Below are 16,525 nucleotides of genomic sequence, written 5' to 3'. Positions count from 1 at the left end.
TGCCTTTATGAGGCCTTCATGAATTAGGGTTTTTCCCTTTGAGCTGACAAATCCTCTCTCTGCCCAGATCTTCCCAAAAGTATGTACTACCCCATAGGCATATTTAGAGTCAGTGAATACGGTACCACTCCTTTGATCAAGCCATTTTAGCCCTTTTAATAATGCATATAGTTCACAGCATTGTGCAGACCAACTATTGGGAAGCTTTCCTTTTTCTATGACTGTCATCGTATGTCCATTTACAATAGCATACCCTAATACTCGCTTACCATCTACTACCCGTGATGAACCATCTATAAACAGTATATCTCCTTCAGGCAAAGGTAGTTCTAATAAATCTTCTCTAACTTTTAGCTGCAAATCTATGGTTTCAAGGCAGTGATGTTCCAACTCTTCTTTTGGTTCTCCATATAAAAATTGTGCAGGATTTTGGATCCTTGTTGTTGTCAATTCTATATTTTCACTTTTGTTTAATATCAATTCATATTTTAAAAGTCTGCTATCTGAAATCGATTGGCAGGCTTTCTTACTTAGTATACTTTTTATATCATGGGGAGTATACACCTTGATCTTGTTTCCTAGTGTTAACTTGTAACCTTCCTCCACAAGAGTCACAGTTCCAGCCACTGCCTGGAGACAAGTGGGCCAGCCTCTAACTACCGGATCCAGCAACTTGGAGAGATAAGCAATGGGTTTTCACACCCCACACCATTCTTGTACAATAACTCCATAAGCTATTCCTTCTTTTACATTGACGAATAGTTCAAACAGTCTATTTAAATCTGGCAAACTTAGCACTGGAGCATTTGCCAATTTTTCTTTTAGGTCTTCTAACTTTTTCTCATCATTTTCATCCCAACTTATGGGCTCATTTTCAACTAATTTATCATATAGAAACTTAACTAATTTTGTGTGTCCATCTATCCATAATTTACCATACCCAATTAATCATAGTAATTTTCTCACATCTGTTTTTGTTTTTGGTGCTGGCAATGATAGTATTCCCTGAATTCGGTCAGCATCTAATCTCTTATATCCTTTCCCAATTATATGGCCTAGATACTTCTGATTCTACAAATTGTAACTTTCTTTTAGGTACTTTTAACCCCTTTCCCCCTAGGAAGTTCAGTAAATTAACAGTTGTTGTTTGTACCTCTTCTTTCTGTTCCCCAGAAATTAATAGATCATCTACATACTGTAGGATTTGAGATCCTTCTTCAGGTATAAACTGTTTCATTAGTTCTTCTAGAGTTTGGCCAAATAGGTTTGGTGACTCTGTGAATCCCTGAGGCAACCGTGTCCATTGTAATTGTTGTTTTGTCCCGGTTTCCTAATCTTCTCATTCAAACGCAAACCATTTTCTACTTTCTTTCTCAAGTGGACAGGACCAAAAAGCATCTTTTAAATCTATAACACTAAACCATGTATGTCTCGATGGTACTTTGCTCAATAAATTATAGGGGTTGGCTACTACTGGATATCGAGTAACAGTTTGCTTATTTACTTCTCGTAAATCTTGGACTAATCGATATGTACCATCGGGTTTCTTTATGGGTAATATTGGGGTGTTATGTGGAGACATGCATGGTTCTAAAATTCCTTCTTTAATTAAGTCTTTAATTACAGGTGTTAATCCCCGTTTCCCTTCTACAGAAATTGGATATTGTTTAACTCTTATTGGGGGAATGTCAGGTTTCATTTTGATTTCTATGGGTGGAATTTCCAACAGCCCACGACCCCCTCCTTCTGCCCACACTCTCGGATCTATCTCTCTCTCATCTTCTTCTTTTAAAACCATCATTTTCACTACCATACATTTACCTTCAGGGACTACCCCTATTCTTAACTGCACTTGTAAATCCCGGCCTAAGAGGTTAGAGTCTAATTCAGGCATATACAGCAGGTCAGCACAGCCTTCTCTGAAACTTCCTTTTATAGGTACTTCTTCAATAATGGGTACTTCAAAAGGGTTATTCTCAGCACCTTTAACTTTACAGGTTTGGTTACTTAATTTGCATCCCTTGGGAATCTTTGAAATACTTGAACGATCAGCTCCAGTATCCACTAAAAATTCCATTTCCTCGCTCTGAGGGCCTATTTCTAGGTTTACCAGGGGCTCCTTTTGATGTCCAATATCATCCCTCAGAGCGTAGAGCCCCTGACGCCCCTAGTCCTCTCCTTCCAGCCTTCTCCCTAAGGTGTCTTGTTCCTGAGAAATAGCCTCATCCATCTTTCTTTTTCTACAGAAATTTCTGGTATGTCCTTTCTTACCACAATAAAAGCACATGACTTCTGCCCAAGGTGGTCTTTTTTCAGGCCAAGGGGACTTATTATCTCTGTCTGGCTCATACCTTCTACTTGGCTGATCTTTAAACCCACTTATTCTTGGACCTGTGTACTTGCTTTTTCCATCATCTGGTGACTCACTATTCCCAAATCTAGCACTCTCTCTAGCCACTGCTACCATAATTTTTGCTTTTGTCTTGTTCTTCTCCTCATCCCTCCTTAGATATACTTTTTGCGCCTCTCTTAATAACTCGTTCATTCCTCTTTCATGCCAATCATCTAACTTGTCCAATTTCCTTCGTATATCCACCCAGGCCTTAGTTACAAATTGAATTTTAACTAAAGCTTGTCCTTCTGGACTATCTGGATCCACACTTGAGTACAACTGAAAGTTTCGTTTTAATCTTTCTAACCAGGCGCTTGGTGATTGATCTCGCTCCTGGTGACTATCAAATGCCAATCTTGCATTATTTGTTCTTGGGACTGCCTCTCTTATCCCTCTTACAATTAGCGTCCTATATTGTCTCATGCTCGCTCTTCCCTCTTCCTGGTTTGGATCCCAATTAGGTGGGTTAACAGGCATTTTATCTTCTCCTCTAGGACCTCCTCTATTTTCTCTTTCCCAAATCCTTATACCTGCAGTACGAATCATTTGTATTTCTTCGGAAGAGAACAGTATTTCTAGGATAGAATTTAATTCCTCCCACGTAAAGATGTTGGGCCCTAAAAATTCGTCTAATTGTTGGGAGATGCCTATTGGGTCTTCTAATAAAGTCTTAATTTCTTTCTTGAAATTTCTAACTTCAGAGGCAGTTAATGGGGCATTCACAAAACCAATACCACCTCTGCCCCCCCCCCATAGGCACTTCTCTCAGAGGAAACAACTTTTCAGTTCTCCCACGTTCACCTTGAATTTTCTTTGCTTGGAATCTTGTATTATACTGATGGCTTGCTACAAGCTCATCTGGTTCAATTAATTTCCTTTCCCCTATATCTTTACAACAACAGGCCTTTTTCACTTCCCTGACCTTTTGTTTGCAAACTTTCCTCCTGCTTGTGACTCTCAGTATGTTGGGGTACAGGGGATAAATAAAAAAGAATGTTTTGTGATGTTCCAGGAATATGAATAGGGGAAGAGGTACTTTGGGTTATGGGCTGAAATATGGGGGAAAAATAAAAAGGATTATTTTGGAAAGTTTTGGGAGCCAAGATTGGGGTATGGACACTCTGAATGGTACTAGAGACCAGTGTCTGGGTACTTGAGGAACTGGAGGGAATCTGCAAAACTGAAGGAGTACTAGAATGGGCAGGTTCTGGTATATTTGGGAAAGGAGATGATACAGAAGAGGGGATGCTGGGAGCAGGACAACTTGAATTAGAAGGTTGAGGCGATTTTAAAACTCCTGTGGAAGTAGATACTGAAATTGCATCCACCTCGTGAGATGGTACTGAGGGGTACAAGGTTGGAGGGGGAGGAGGAAGGTGGTCTATAGGAGCAGTTGGTTGAGGAGGTAACGGGAGGTCATCTAAGGGATCAGGAGGGGGAGGTGGAGGAAGATGGTCTAAAGGATCCCACCTCCATTCTGGTAGCTTAGTTTCTTCTTTTTCTTTTTCTCTGGATATTTTATATAATTTTATTTCCTCTTCCTGTTTGTCCCTTTCTAACCAACATTTAGCATATCTAATCTCTTCATCACAAGGTTCTATTCTGGTATTGACATATCTAATTAATGCTATACATAGCCATCTTTCTTTTGTCCCGTACCAGGGCCAATAAATAGGTCCTTCAGCAATACTCTCTTTAGGCCATATTTCTGTACAGTATCTTATCATTTTTCTCTTATCTAGATCCTTCATTCCCTCATTAGTATCCCAATTTATTAAAAGTTCACCTAAAGGACTACTAGGAGGTATTTTCTTAAAAACATCCTTCCCTTTTCTCTTCCTGCTGGCACTTTTCCCAGCACATTGTCCCATCTTTAACTAGCAATTGGTATCCAAATATAATAATTTCTTTTTTTCCAATAAGGGATATGCATTAGTTACAAATGAGGAAGAGAAAATAAATATTAATTATTGTGAAAAATGTAATAATAATGGTTACTTAAAAAAAAGTTCCTTATCATAAGAGACAAGACACTTTAAATAAATATTTGATGCGGGAAACAAAATAAATATGGCGGCTTTGGTGGGAAACAAAACAAAAAGGTGGCCCAAAGAAATATTTAGTGTGGGAAACAAAATAAATATGGTGGTTTAACAAGGATTTTAGAATAATAATGTTAATTCAAATGAACACTTATACCCTAAGAAGAAATATAACATCTATCGTTTTAGTGGGAAAACTAAACAATAGTGATGGCTATTTCAAGAAATTAAATAACTTACAACCACCTGCTCAACTAAATATAAAATAGATGCAGCAAGCTACTTACTCTACACAAGTGGCCTCTGCACAGCACACTCAACCACGTACAAATTGGCTTCAATGAGCCGCTTACTCAAAATGCCACTTCACACCACACACAAAAATCAAAATGGCCACTTCTCGGCCCACTGTATAGAAAACTCAAAATGGCCGCTTCTCGGCCCACCTCACAGCAAATGCAAAATGACCACTTCTCAGCCCACCTCACAGCAAACTCAAAAATTCCTAAGGAATGGTCGAAGGACTTTTGGCCTGCCCTCACCTCCAAACCTCATTCCTTAGGGGCCGCGACTCTTAACATACAAACAAAAAAAAGAAAAAAATTCTCCCTAACGTGAGCCGGTTCTAACCTCCCCCTCAGCCCTAGTGCCCTAGTGACTGAAAGGGCCCTTCCACAGCCAGTGGCCCACCTCCCCCCCTGTGGGTCACCGTCCCTGTGAAGTATTTTTCAGCCACCCCTACGACCCCCTTTAGCTGGGATCCTAGCTCAGGGTGAGCCTACTTCCCCTCTATGACCCCCTTTCCACTGGGGTCCTGGTTCAAGGGGACCCTACTCCCCTTGGGTTGGGCACCTTCCCCTTCCCCGGCCTCAGAAAATGGGCACTCCCCTACACGGTGAACACTTTATTCAGTGGTCTCCGTATAGGAGTATTTTCTCCCACGCCCAAGGTCCTAGTTCCTCAGAGAGTAGACTCCCCCGGTCTATCCCTGAGGAACAGCCCTCCAGGTGGTTTGAGCTAGTGGTCGGAGCTCTACCCCTCACTGGGCAAGTCCGCCCCACTAACCCCCCTCGGGTACCCCTATGACCCCCCAATGGGATCCTAGTTCAGGGTACCGAGTGTGTCCCCGTCTATGACCCCCCCAATGGGATCCTAGTTCGAGGGGTACAACTCGGGCCAATGGCTCAAACCACCCCTAGGAGCCTCCAATCACTGGAGGAACGGGAGCCTGAGCGGGTAAGGGCGGCTATAGGTGGGTACTCCCCGTCTCCCCTACTCCTGGGGGTCCATAGGGGTACACACACTCCACAACAACACTCACTTCCCTCCGTTACTGGGAGCACTGCACTCGCTTCGGGGGTCTGTACTCACAGCCCCCATCTCATTCACTCACACGCACTTCGCACCCCCTATTGCCTTCAACCCCACTCACATTGCTCTGAGGCAACGTGAGCCCCGCTCCCTCTCAGAGAGCTCTCACCTTTTGGGTCGCTGTGTTCCTTGCAGCCTCAGGTATAGGCGCAAACCCTTCTGCAGTCCGACGTACTCCAGTCTCTGGCAGCCAAAAAAAAAGGTGGCTGGACGCGTCTCCCAGGTCCTGGGCTACCCCGGACTGTTTCGGGGCATGGCCTATCGCGGACGAGCCCCCAAAAAAGATGTTATGGATATGAACGAGGCCAAACTTTCTCCAGAGAATGAGGTTCTCGTTTATTAAAATAGCTACAAGGAACGGAGTGCCCAGGATAAGCCCAGGCACCCACACAGCGAGCCAAAAATGAAAACAGTGCGCTCACCCCAAGTGCACTGGGTTCTCCCAAAAAACAAGTACCCCAAAAAAAGAAGAACCCCGACCCAAATGAACTCCCCACATTTGTAGTCCCCCTCGGGTCCAGGATTGGTGCATTTTGGATCCTCATGATGATTGGTCCATTTCCAGGCTTCTCATTGGTCTTTACCGCCGTTCATTCTGGACCAATCGTTTCTGCAGGGCTTCGAATGATTGGTCAGATGTCTCATCCAATCTCTCTTCGACCTTGCCTTGCCCCATCAGACCCCTGTTTCACCAAACCCTGGACCCTTCTAGCACATTCTAATAAGCCCCTCCCCTTTAACATAACACAAATAATAGAACATAATTAATACAATATAATTGAACTATATCCTGTTTTAAATTAACGTAATTTTTACCTATAACAACCCCACACGTGCATTTGTCTTTGCTCGAGACAGTCTTTCTAGCACCCCTCTCATGTGCACCACCAGAACTTTGTCTCCACCTGCTGTGCACAGGGGTTCGCATTGGGCATGGCCAGCTTGGTTGGTGGAATCTCTGCTATTAGCTAACCATGTAGCCTTTGCTAAATGCAGCTCCCACTGCTTGAGGGTCCCATCCCCCCATTGCCTTCAATGTGTTTTTGAAGAGTTCATTGCACTGCTGACCTTTCCTGGCTGCTGGTGCATGGTGACATTCCCACTGAATGCCATGTTCTCTAGCCCAGGTGTTGATAAGGCTGTCGTTGAGATGAGTCCCTTTGTTGGACTCAGTTCTCTCGCAGGTGCCATGCCTCCAAAGGAGCTGCTTTTCAAGGCCCAGCATGGTGTTCTGGGCAGTGCCATGAGGCACAGGGTAGGTCTCCAACCATCATCCAGTGCTGGCTTCTGCCATTGGGAGCATGTAGCACTTGCCTTGGCGGGTTGGAGGCAGCCTGATGTAGTCAATCTGCCAGGCCTGGCCATACTTCTGTTGGAACCATGGCCCCATACCACAGGGGCTTCACCCGCTCAGCTTGCTTGATGGCAGCTCCCGTCTCACAATCATGGATAACCTGGGAGATGCTGCCCATGCTTACATCCAGCCCTGGCTCTCGTGCCCACCTGGAGGTGGCATCTCTGCGCTGATGGCCTGAGGCACCATGGGCCCATCGAGCTGTGAACAACTGTCCCTTGTGTTGCCAATCCAAACCTATCTGTAACACCTCGTTTTTTGCAGACAGGACAGAGTGGTGGCGTGAGGAGCCCCCGCAGGGCACACTCATTTCTTGCTGAGCAGAAACGAGTTTAACTCACACCCCCAGGAAGGTTTAATCAGACCTCTGTAGTTCTAGAATTTTGAAAAAAAGATCAGTTCAGCTTTGTAGTACATTTGGGTCACAGTAAGGATTCTCAGAAGCGTCTAAAAGCTCCATGTCAGCTGGCGTAGACTGTGTTGTTGAGAGCATAGGGTTGTCCCTGCAGAGAAATACAATGAAGTTTACAGAGCAGAACTGTAGGAGCTCAGGGAGAGTGGGAGGAAGGAGTTCTCTGCCCAAAGTCCTGGCAGGGGCTGGTGGTCAGAGGGGACAGAGGAACAGACTGCTGCCTGCCTCCATCCTCACAGTCCCTCTGGTTACACGGTATGGCCCAAATGGAATGTGGGCTTGTCATTCCTATTCCAGGAGAGGACATGAAAAAAAGAAAACTCAGAACAGAACAAAGAGTGATTTTGCTGGGCTGAAGCAGCAGAGGGAAGATCTTCTGGCTGCTGGTACTGTTCAGTGCTTACCTGGCTGAGAAGAGGCTCCAAGGTGCCAAGCTGCTCCGGGGCAGAACTGGCTGCCTGCAGCAAGCAATTCCCTCCCTGCAAGCAGACCGAACTGCGGGGGAACAGGAGGGAGCTATGATTTGGCCTGGCAGGAGGGAAGGGCTCCTGCAGCCTGTGAGAGATGGGGCTGGTTGTGTAGGTGTCAGGGGGAGTCCTGCTGATCCTGATGTGCTGGAAGTGTCTTGGGAAATGGGGTGCAATTGGAAGGAGAGAGACTGGTGAAGTTCGTGGCTGAGCTTGATCCGCCGCCCGCTACCTCTGGTACATAGCAGTTCATCTGGGAAGGCCTTCCACAAACTAGAGCTAGTAAATATCTGCACGACACAGGCCTCATTCCCTGAGAAATGTCCCTGCTGACCGCCCGTCCAGCTGCCCCGCTGTCGGCTACCCGCAGCCGGTATCACATTCTCTCCGGAGATGGTCACACCGTGTAACAGCCTTTCTTAAGAAAACTCTGCATATTCCTTGCAACACGCCGGCCGGTCACGGCGACCCGCGGCCGCACTCCCCGCGGGGCAGCCCCCAGCCGACCGGCAGAGGAAGCAGCGGATTCCGCTGCCCGCCTTCCCTTTCCCTTTCCTCTTTCGCCGTCCCCCTTCCCCCTTCTCCTTCCGGGCAGCCGCGCAGCCGCAGCCGCGGCGCCGGGGCCGGAGCGCTCCGAGCCGCGCTGGTGCCGAGCCGGGCCCGGGCCCCGCCGGGGCCATGGCGGGCTGCCCGCGCCGGGCGCTGGGCGCGGCGGGGCCGCTGCTGCCGCTGCTCTGCGCGCTGCTCCGCGCCGCCGCCGACACCAGCACCGGCCGGGTAGGTCCGCGAACGGGGCCGGGCGGGGCCGCCGCTGCCACCGGCGTCCCGGGGCCGCGATGTGCGCCGGGTGTCTCGGGGTGGGCCGGAAAGCTGGGCGGGCAGCGGTTCCTCCGCCTCCTCCGCCAGAAGCCTTCCATCATCTCCCGCAGGGCCGGGCTGAGCTCGGGTGTGCGGGCACAGCTCCTCCGGCCGCGCCTCGGCAGGTTGGGACCGGCCGGAGAAGCAGCCGTACTCCTCCTGTGTGATCATAAGCTTCAGTCTCCGGGAGCAGCTTCTCGGGGTGTCCGGGTGGCCATCGTGTGGTGCCCCGTTCCCGCTGCCGCCTCCGAGTGCGGCCGGGAGCTAACGAGGTTATACGCGAGGGCAGCCCCGCTCCGAGCTGTTTTGGTTACTGTGCTCTCGCTGCTCCAGGCGAGCTAATGTTGGTTAGAATGAAGTGTCCCAGCATTGTTGTGCTTGTCAGAGGCCAAGGCAGGGATAGCAGATGGTCTTGGAGCAGTTTTGCAGCTTGGCTTTGTCTGAAGCCATTGGTGATGTCTGAGTTTAGTAGCGTTGTATGTGCCCTTGGTGAACTTGGGCATGCCCGGTCCGTGCTCTCGTGTCGCTTCCCTGCCCCACCCGGAGCACTGCCTCCGGCTCGGGGGCTCCTAACGCAAGACCATTAGGGAGCTGCTGGTGCACGGCCAGAGGAGGCCATGGAGATGTTCCGAGAGCTGGAGCTCCACTGCTCTGAGCCAGGCCGGGAGAGCTGAGGATGTTCACCTGGAGACGAAAAGTCTCTGAGGAGACAGTACAGCCCCTTCCAGTGCCTAGAGGGGCTCCAAGAGAGCTGGAGAGGGACTTTGGACAAGGGTCTGGAGGGACAGACACAGGGACTGGCTTCCTACTGCCAGCAGGCAGGGTTAGATGGGATATTGGGAAGGAACGTGAGGGTGAGGAGGTACAGGGTGCCCAGAGCAGCTGTGGCTGCCCCATCCCTTGAAGTGTCCAAGGCCAGGTTGGACAGGGCTTGAAGCACCCAACAAGACCATCGTGGCAGATGTCCCTGCCTACAGCAGGGGAGTGGAATGAGATGGGCTTCTAGCCCTTCTATGATTCTTTCTCCTGCTTTGGAAGCAGGGCCCTTCCCTCTCCCTAATGGCTTCTGGCATCTCCTTGTTGCCACAAAGAAACAGGGATTGTTCTCCCACTTTTGCTTCTCCTGACTTGAGCCCCTTTCCTGCTCCTGTGTTATGTTAAGGGAGAGCAAGCATCTTCCCTCCCCCTTCCCTGAGCGATCATGCTGTCAGTGGGAGAGCAGGTCAGGCAGATGATTTATCAGTGCTGATGTGGTGAGGACTGTCCTGTGGGTCACATTGATTGGGGAAAAGCTTACAGGATATATGCTGGTCTCATAATAATCCTGGTCTAAGAATTGAATCAACCAGAAGAATGAAGCACTAGGGAGTGTGCACGAAAAGTTATGGAGAAAAGTTAATGAAAACAAGTTTTTATTCTACTACTGCTATTGTTGTTATTGTTACTTAATGTTCTGGTTTCTCCTCATATCAAAGTGAGGGAGGGGACGACAGGAGAGGAAAAAGATCCTGAATAATTGTATGTTTTTGAAAATGTTGTCCTTAGCATTTTGACAAGTTTGATATGCAGTTTTATCTAAGGCTGCATTTTAGGTGGAGGCAGGGAAAAGGGATAGAACTCCTTGAGGAGAGTTGGCTATTTTCCTGTTCTGACAGTTGGCTAGTATTAGCTATTAATTGAGGAAACACCCACCTAATCAGGTTGCTTGATTTTTTTGTGTGTGTTTTAGGTTTTTTGGGGATTTTGTTGCTGTTGTTTGTTTGTTTGTTTGTTTTGGTTCATTTGGGTTTTTTTAGAATTACTCCTGTGTTCGTTTGCAAATGCAAAGGTGAACTTGTGTTTCCAGGGATTTCTCAGGACTGTTAAGCTGTTTTCTTGGAATGATGGTCCACAGACAGCAGTGTGTAGTGGGCTCTTGGGAGCTTGCTGCTGTGGGGACTGAGGAGTCTCATGGTGGCAAGAGGACAGGGTGCACAGGAAGTCCCTGGAACAACAACAAAGCTTCTTGGGCATTTCTGGTGCTCCAAAGATTTAAGTCTGCCCCAATTACTCAGTACAGATGATGCTTATTTTTAAGTGGCAGGTCTACCTGTCCTGTCAGGACAGGTGATATTAAGCTGGGTCTTCAGCCCTTCCTAGGAATCATCTGATATTACCAAACCTAACCAAAAAAAGAGAGATGACTGAATATTTTGGGCTAGTTTGTCACTTTTTCTTTTGAGGAAATGTTCTGAACTGTTATGTTGAAAAATTACTGTGGCATCTTACCATCTGTTTCTTTCTTTTTCAGGGTTGGTTAAAAACTTATGGCTACTTACTTCCATCTGACAGCCAAATGTCTCCCTTGCAGTCAGGAAAAGCTGTGCAGTCTGCAGTTGCCACTATGCAACAGTTTTATGGAATCCCAGTAACAGGAGTTTTGGACCAGACAACTCTTGAGTAAGATTAATATAGGCTACTTTTGTCTTTCTCTTTCTTAATGCACTGTCATATTTCAGTATGAAATATGTATTTCATACTGACAGTATTTTTTGTGAGTGTGAGGAGAAGCTCTTGTTACTGTTGTTCTTTGAGCAGAGATCCCCATTGCTGGTGCACAATCAAAGCGTGAATCCTGTGAGCTTTTGAAAGTGGAAGACATCAAGGTTTTAATTTACTTCCATCTCTGTCTGAATTTAGGTTAAAATTCTGGCTCCAGAAATGGCTTCTAATCTATTTCCTAATTAATGTATTTGTGCATCTCCATAGATGTTATTTGTGGAGATCCATAATTTGAACTGAAGTGAGTTATTGTAGTATGATGATGGTAGTCAAGGCTGCTTAGCTGCCCACAGTTGCCATTTGTTGGACATTAGATGTTCTCTGCTGGATGTTGGCCATGCGTCGTTGTTGGTGGTCAGGGTTTTGATAGCTCAGATGCATTGGTGTAAATTGCCAGGGCTGGAGGGACTTTGTTTTTTCATCTTCTCTTGAATGTGGGCTCCAAAGGGTGGTGTGGAAGTGGCTCCTTGTCTGGCTGCCGGGTGTTGTGTAGCGGCTGGATCCATCTGCTGTTGGTCTGGGGAGCATCTGCTAACTACAGCAGAATGCAGAGAAGGTCTTACTGAGGCTGTCTGGGGAAAAAAGCATCTCATGGTGAGCAAAAAGAGAAAGTCTGATGGAACTTGCTTGGGCCCTGCCTTGCTACATTAGGAGACCCTTTCAGAGCATGCTCTGCCTGGTTCTTCATCTCTCCTCAGTGGGCGTCCTGCTGGCAAAAGGGGTGTGGTAGCCCAAAAGAAAGGGCCATAAAGTTACCAAATTAAAAGTAACCAAAGTAAAGAACAAAGTGGCTTGGTTTTATGCCTTCCAGACTGCAAGAAGAGGGAGAAAGAGAAGAAATCAGTGAGTTGGGCAGGAGGGGATCATCCTGGGCTGGGACTACCTCTCCAGTGAATGTAGCATTCTCTCCTTTAGCTCACAGGAAAAGCCCCTTGTTCTCCACTGAGGAGCAGAGAGAATCCTGTATGCTTTTCAAATGACTTGAAAACAAAGTGCTTTTTAAAGGTGGGGATTTTCCTCTGAGATCTCTTTGCTATTTATAACATGGTTTGTAGGTGAATGCTGAAGCAGAGCCATCGAGCAATGCTCTGTGTGTGCAGTTGGTGTGTAGAAGCTTGGATTTGGGATGCTGATGATTTGGAAAGGGATGGGGAAAGAAGGGACTGTGATACTGGGGTACTAGTTTGGAAAGTTAAGGAGCTGCTTCTGCTGCCTTGTGGGTGATAGGGGAAGGGTGCAAACTGCGAGTGGGAGTCCCTGCTTTAATGAGTAAAAGTTTTTCTGAAAGAAAGGAAGGTATTGCCCACATTTTAAGACTTTGTATTTATGGGCAGGGCTTGATCAGTGCATGAACACCCAAAGGCTGATGAGTGGAAAACCCAGATGGTTCCCTCTTCTGAAACTCAAGTCTCGAAAACTTGAGACCTCAGCTCCTGCCAAACACTGGTGTGCTTTGGAGGCATGTTGGGTTGCTCTGCCTCCATCTGTCCTGAGTCAGTGGGTCCATATGTTGTATGGCAGGGTGGAATTTGCCTAGAATTTGGATGAAGGGGAAAAGAGGTCCAGATTGCTGTTAGCAGTGAGCCTGTCGTTTGAGCTGGAGGGGCATCTGCCTGGGCTGTGTTGGGCTGTCACTTCCTCAGACCTGGCTGTGGAAGCTGAGCAGGAGGAAGAGAGCTGGCAAGGCAGCCTGCCTCCAAGGGCTCTGAATTACTCAAGCATTCACTGAGCCATTGTTTCAGTCTGTGTTAGGAGTTTTGAGATTCCAATTAGGAATTTTTCTGTCACTTCTGTCAGTGTCATAAGTTCTGTCTCTTTAAAGTGACTTTAAGAATCAGAGTTATTTACACTTAGTATGGAAGCCTAAAGTTTCTTATCTCCTTTCACACATGCCCTCAAATCTGGAGCTTGTTTTTTCCTCCAAGATTGGTACCCAAGCATGTGGAAGCCACCATGCAGGTGCTGCTAGTGGGAGATGAAAAGGAGCATCACCACAGGTGATGCTTTTTAGTACCCAAAAGGAAGTTTGAGTGGGGGTCCATTCAGCAGAAGATAAGTAGTTTCCTGTAAAGAGAGCAGGGAGAACGCATAAAACAGCTTCCCCAGACCCTGCAACTGATGATGCCTCAGCAAATCTTGTGTCTGCCTGCAGCTGGTGGGCTGAACTGTGTTTTTGTGAGCAGCTGGGCAAGGAAATAATCCTGGAGCATGCTGGAGAGAAGGCACAATAGTGCTGAACAAAAGTGGTGATTTGTCTCTGTCATGGTCAATCACATGGCCTTAGAAGGAACCAAGAAATGATCTTACTTCTGTTGGAAGCATCTTGTGCTTTGTCTGGAGCCTGTTGTGCAGGTCTGTCACCTTGGGGTGCACCACAGCTGTTTAAAGATACCACTCCCACCAGCTCAAGAGTAGGGGATTGAGAGTGACAGCTCCTTCTCTTTAGGAGAGTCTTGTGAAAGACTTGGAGCCTGAGCTGGGGAGAGCAGCTGTATCTGGACAAGAACTGGATGTCACTGCTTTTGGAAATTGCTTGTTTCCTGATGCCAAGCAGCTGGAGGAATGCAGTAGTCTGTGCCTCAAGAGTGCCAAGTATAAATTTTGATGATCCAGTGTTAGTGGTGTTCCCATTTAAAAAAATAAAGAGGGATTCATAAGTAACCATATTCAGATAACCATAAGTATCTGAATCTTGCTTCAAGTAATTGTCTTTTGTTGTTTCTGATGTGATGATTTCCCCTGGAAATAGAGTGGGGTATCCAAACTGCTCAGTAGAGAATGACTATCATAAAGCTCAGCTACAGATGATTAGCAGCAGCAGCTACAGCTTTGTGGATATTTTGCCACAGACCTGCTCTGCTGAGAGGAGGAGAGATGGCTGCATTTGTACCATGTGATGAGAGCAGGCCCCATATGTCTGGGAAGTAAGTTGAAGCAGGGAACTGATCCAGATAAACATTCTCAGCTTGACATTAGCTCAGGCTGACGACAGCTCGGGTGCTGCTGAGCTCCAACCAGGTAGCTGAGCTCTGTTCCTTGGCTTCACACAGGCAGTATCTGAGCTCTGGAACAAACTGTGGGGGAATATGGGGGTTCAGACAGGCCTAAGTTAAATGGGGTATTTATATAGTTTAAATGAGGAGTTAGGGGCCATGGGCAGCATGAGTCTCAGCAGCTCTGCCTTGGACGCTTTGACTCAAGAAGTCCTTGAAGGCCCAGGGTTTGGTATTGCAGCTTCCTCTGGAGCAGCCCCATGCTCCTGTGCCTGTACCTGGAGCTGGCAGACAGGCAGGGAATTTGGCTGTTGGAGGGCATTCACTTTCTGTGGGGTCTCTGTGCAGTTCTGGCTTTGATAACAATGGGCTGAGCTGTGTGGGGGTGAATTCATGTGGCCATCTGGGCACAGGGCAAGTGTTGGGAGCTTGGCAAGGTGTTCTTACAGGACACAGATGCTGAGGTGTGAGGTCCTGCTGGTGTGTCAGCACAGCCCTGGACAGCCCCAGTGACTTCTCTACATGTGCAGGCTGGTTTGGTAGTACTGCTGTGTTAATTCTTTATCTTCCAGATGATACTGGTAAGTATAAAACAGAAAGTCATTTTCTGACTGTAGTCAGGGCCTGATGATGGTGGTGTTCAGGCTACTGGAGTTCCCATGAAGCTCAAGCGGTGAAAACCTGATTGAGACTATGGCTTGTGTAAGGTTATGATGAAAACATTGTATCATAACATATGAGTGGAACTGAAAAAGACCCTGACAACTCAGGAGGTAATCTGGGAGAATACAGGTGACAGAAAGCTTGAGGTCTCTTTAGGAAAGTGCTAGAAGCAATGCAAAAGAGCACAAATAAAGGACACTTGGAAAAACACAGTGTGTTCAGGTTGAATTGATATTTCTAAAAGCAAATCTTAGATGTACTGATTTTATTTGAAGGTGGCAGCAGTTGTGTGGGCAAGACAGATCCAATTTCCACAGGTTGCCTGGATTTCTGAAAGATATACAGTGCTGATAAATGTGAGGTGATGTAAGTGGGGAAGATCTGTGCTGGCTTTATATACACAGCTTGGGTTCTTGTCAGGTACAGTGCAATGTGTATAACAGCTCCCATTTGCTCTGTTCTTGGTGGGGAGACGATGACAGATGACTGCATTGAAATTTATAAGCAACCAGAATTACATACAGGAAGTGGAAGCAGGAAAGGGCTGCATGGCTGCCTGAATAGGGAGCAGGTGTGTGTGTTCTGAAAGAATTTTCTGCTGAGGCACAGTGTCTGTGTGTCTGGTTGGTTTTAATTTAAAAGGTGTCCAAAAGTCTTGTAAACCATCTACTGGTGATGGGAGACTCTCCCTTCCTGAAGGTCTGGGGTTAATATTTTTTGGTGAATAAGATGTACATTGTTTAGGCACAAGTGTGGACTGCTTGCCATTGGCTGGCTGCAGTTGATGGAGGAGTGTCTGTATTTGGAGGCCAAAAATTGTCCCCTGGATAACCAAGGATGTGGGAGAAACCTTATTGAGGAGGGGGGAGAGAATTTGGTGTCCTGTGAGAAATGGGCCAGCACCGGCTAGAATGCTTTTCAGTGGCATGTCCTGCAAAGTGTTCTTAAGAGCTTTGTGTCACTTGTCTTTGCCATCCGAGTGAGTGGATCAAATGCATGAAATGCCTGAAGAAGTCCAGTGGCTGAGGCAGTGCCAGTCTGCTTAAGGGGAGGCTCTGGCCAGAGATTGCTTGTGTTGTTCCTGGGCTCTGCTCTCCTGGGATGCACTGCAGAGTCTCAGAGGATGTGACTGGGCACTGTGGAGACTAGTACCTGCAGTTCCTCAGCCTCTGCCCTTGTCTCCTTCTTCCCCAGCTGCCACATGCAGTGATGGGCAGATTTGTTCCTCCATAAGCCACTTCTGGCTTCTCTGGAGTGTATCCGCATGAACAAGTGTAATTTGAGGAACAGTCTATTTCTCCTTGATTTTGTCAGAGAATCATTGAAGGAGTGTCTTGAGTTCATCTACTCTGACCCTCTGCTAAAACTGGGACGTCTAGAGCAGGCTGCCCAGGACCATCTCCAGTTGGGTCATGAATATCCTCACGGATGG

The 16,525-nt window shown here is 47.1% G+C and overlaps 1 protein-coding gene across 1 annotated transcript in view; it reads left to right on the top strand.

The window, feature by feature from the left end:
- Nucleotides 1-8,716: 8,716 nt before the first annotated feature.
- The window catches only part of MMP24 (matrix metallopeptidase 24), a 40,327-nt gene continuing 32,518 nt past the window's right edge, over nucleotides 8,717-16,525 (top strand). Inside the window, exons 1-2 of the mRNA XM_054274382.1 lie at nucleotides 8,717-8,815; nucleotides 11,187-11,335. Of these exons, the coding sequence (XP_054130357.1) occupies nucleotides 8,717-8,815; nucleotides 11,187-11,335 (248 nt within the window). The remainder of the gene's footprint in view (nucleotides 8,816-11,186; nucleotides 11,336-16,525) is intronic.

Source organism: Melozone crissalis, unplaced genomic scaffold, assembly GCF_028551555.1.
Source record: "Melozone crissalis strain CALT ecotype California unplaced genomic scaffold, PUWL_Pcris_2 ptg000017l_1, whole genome shotgun sequence".
NCBI classification, from domain to species: Eukaryota; Metazoa; Chordata; class Aves; order Passeriformes; family Passerellidae; genus Melozone; species Melozone crissalis.
This window is presented reverse-complemented; position numbering and strand designations above follow the sequence as displayed.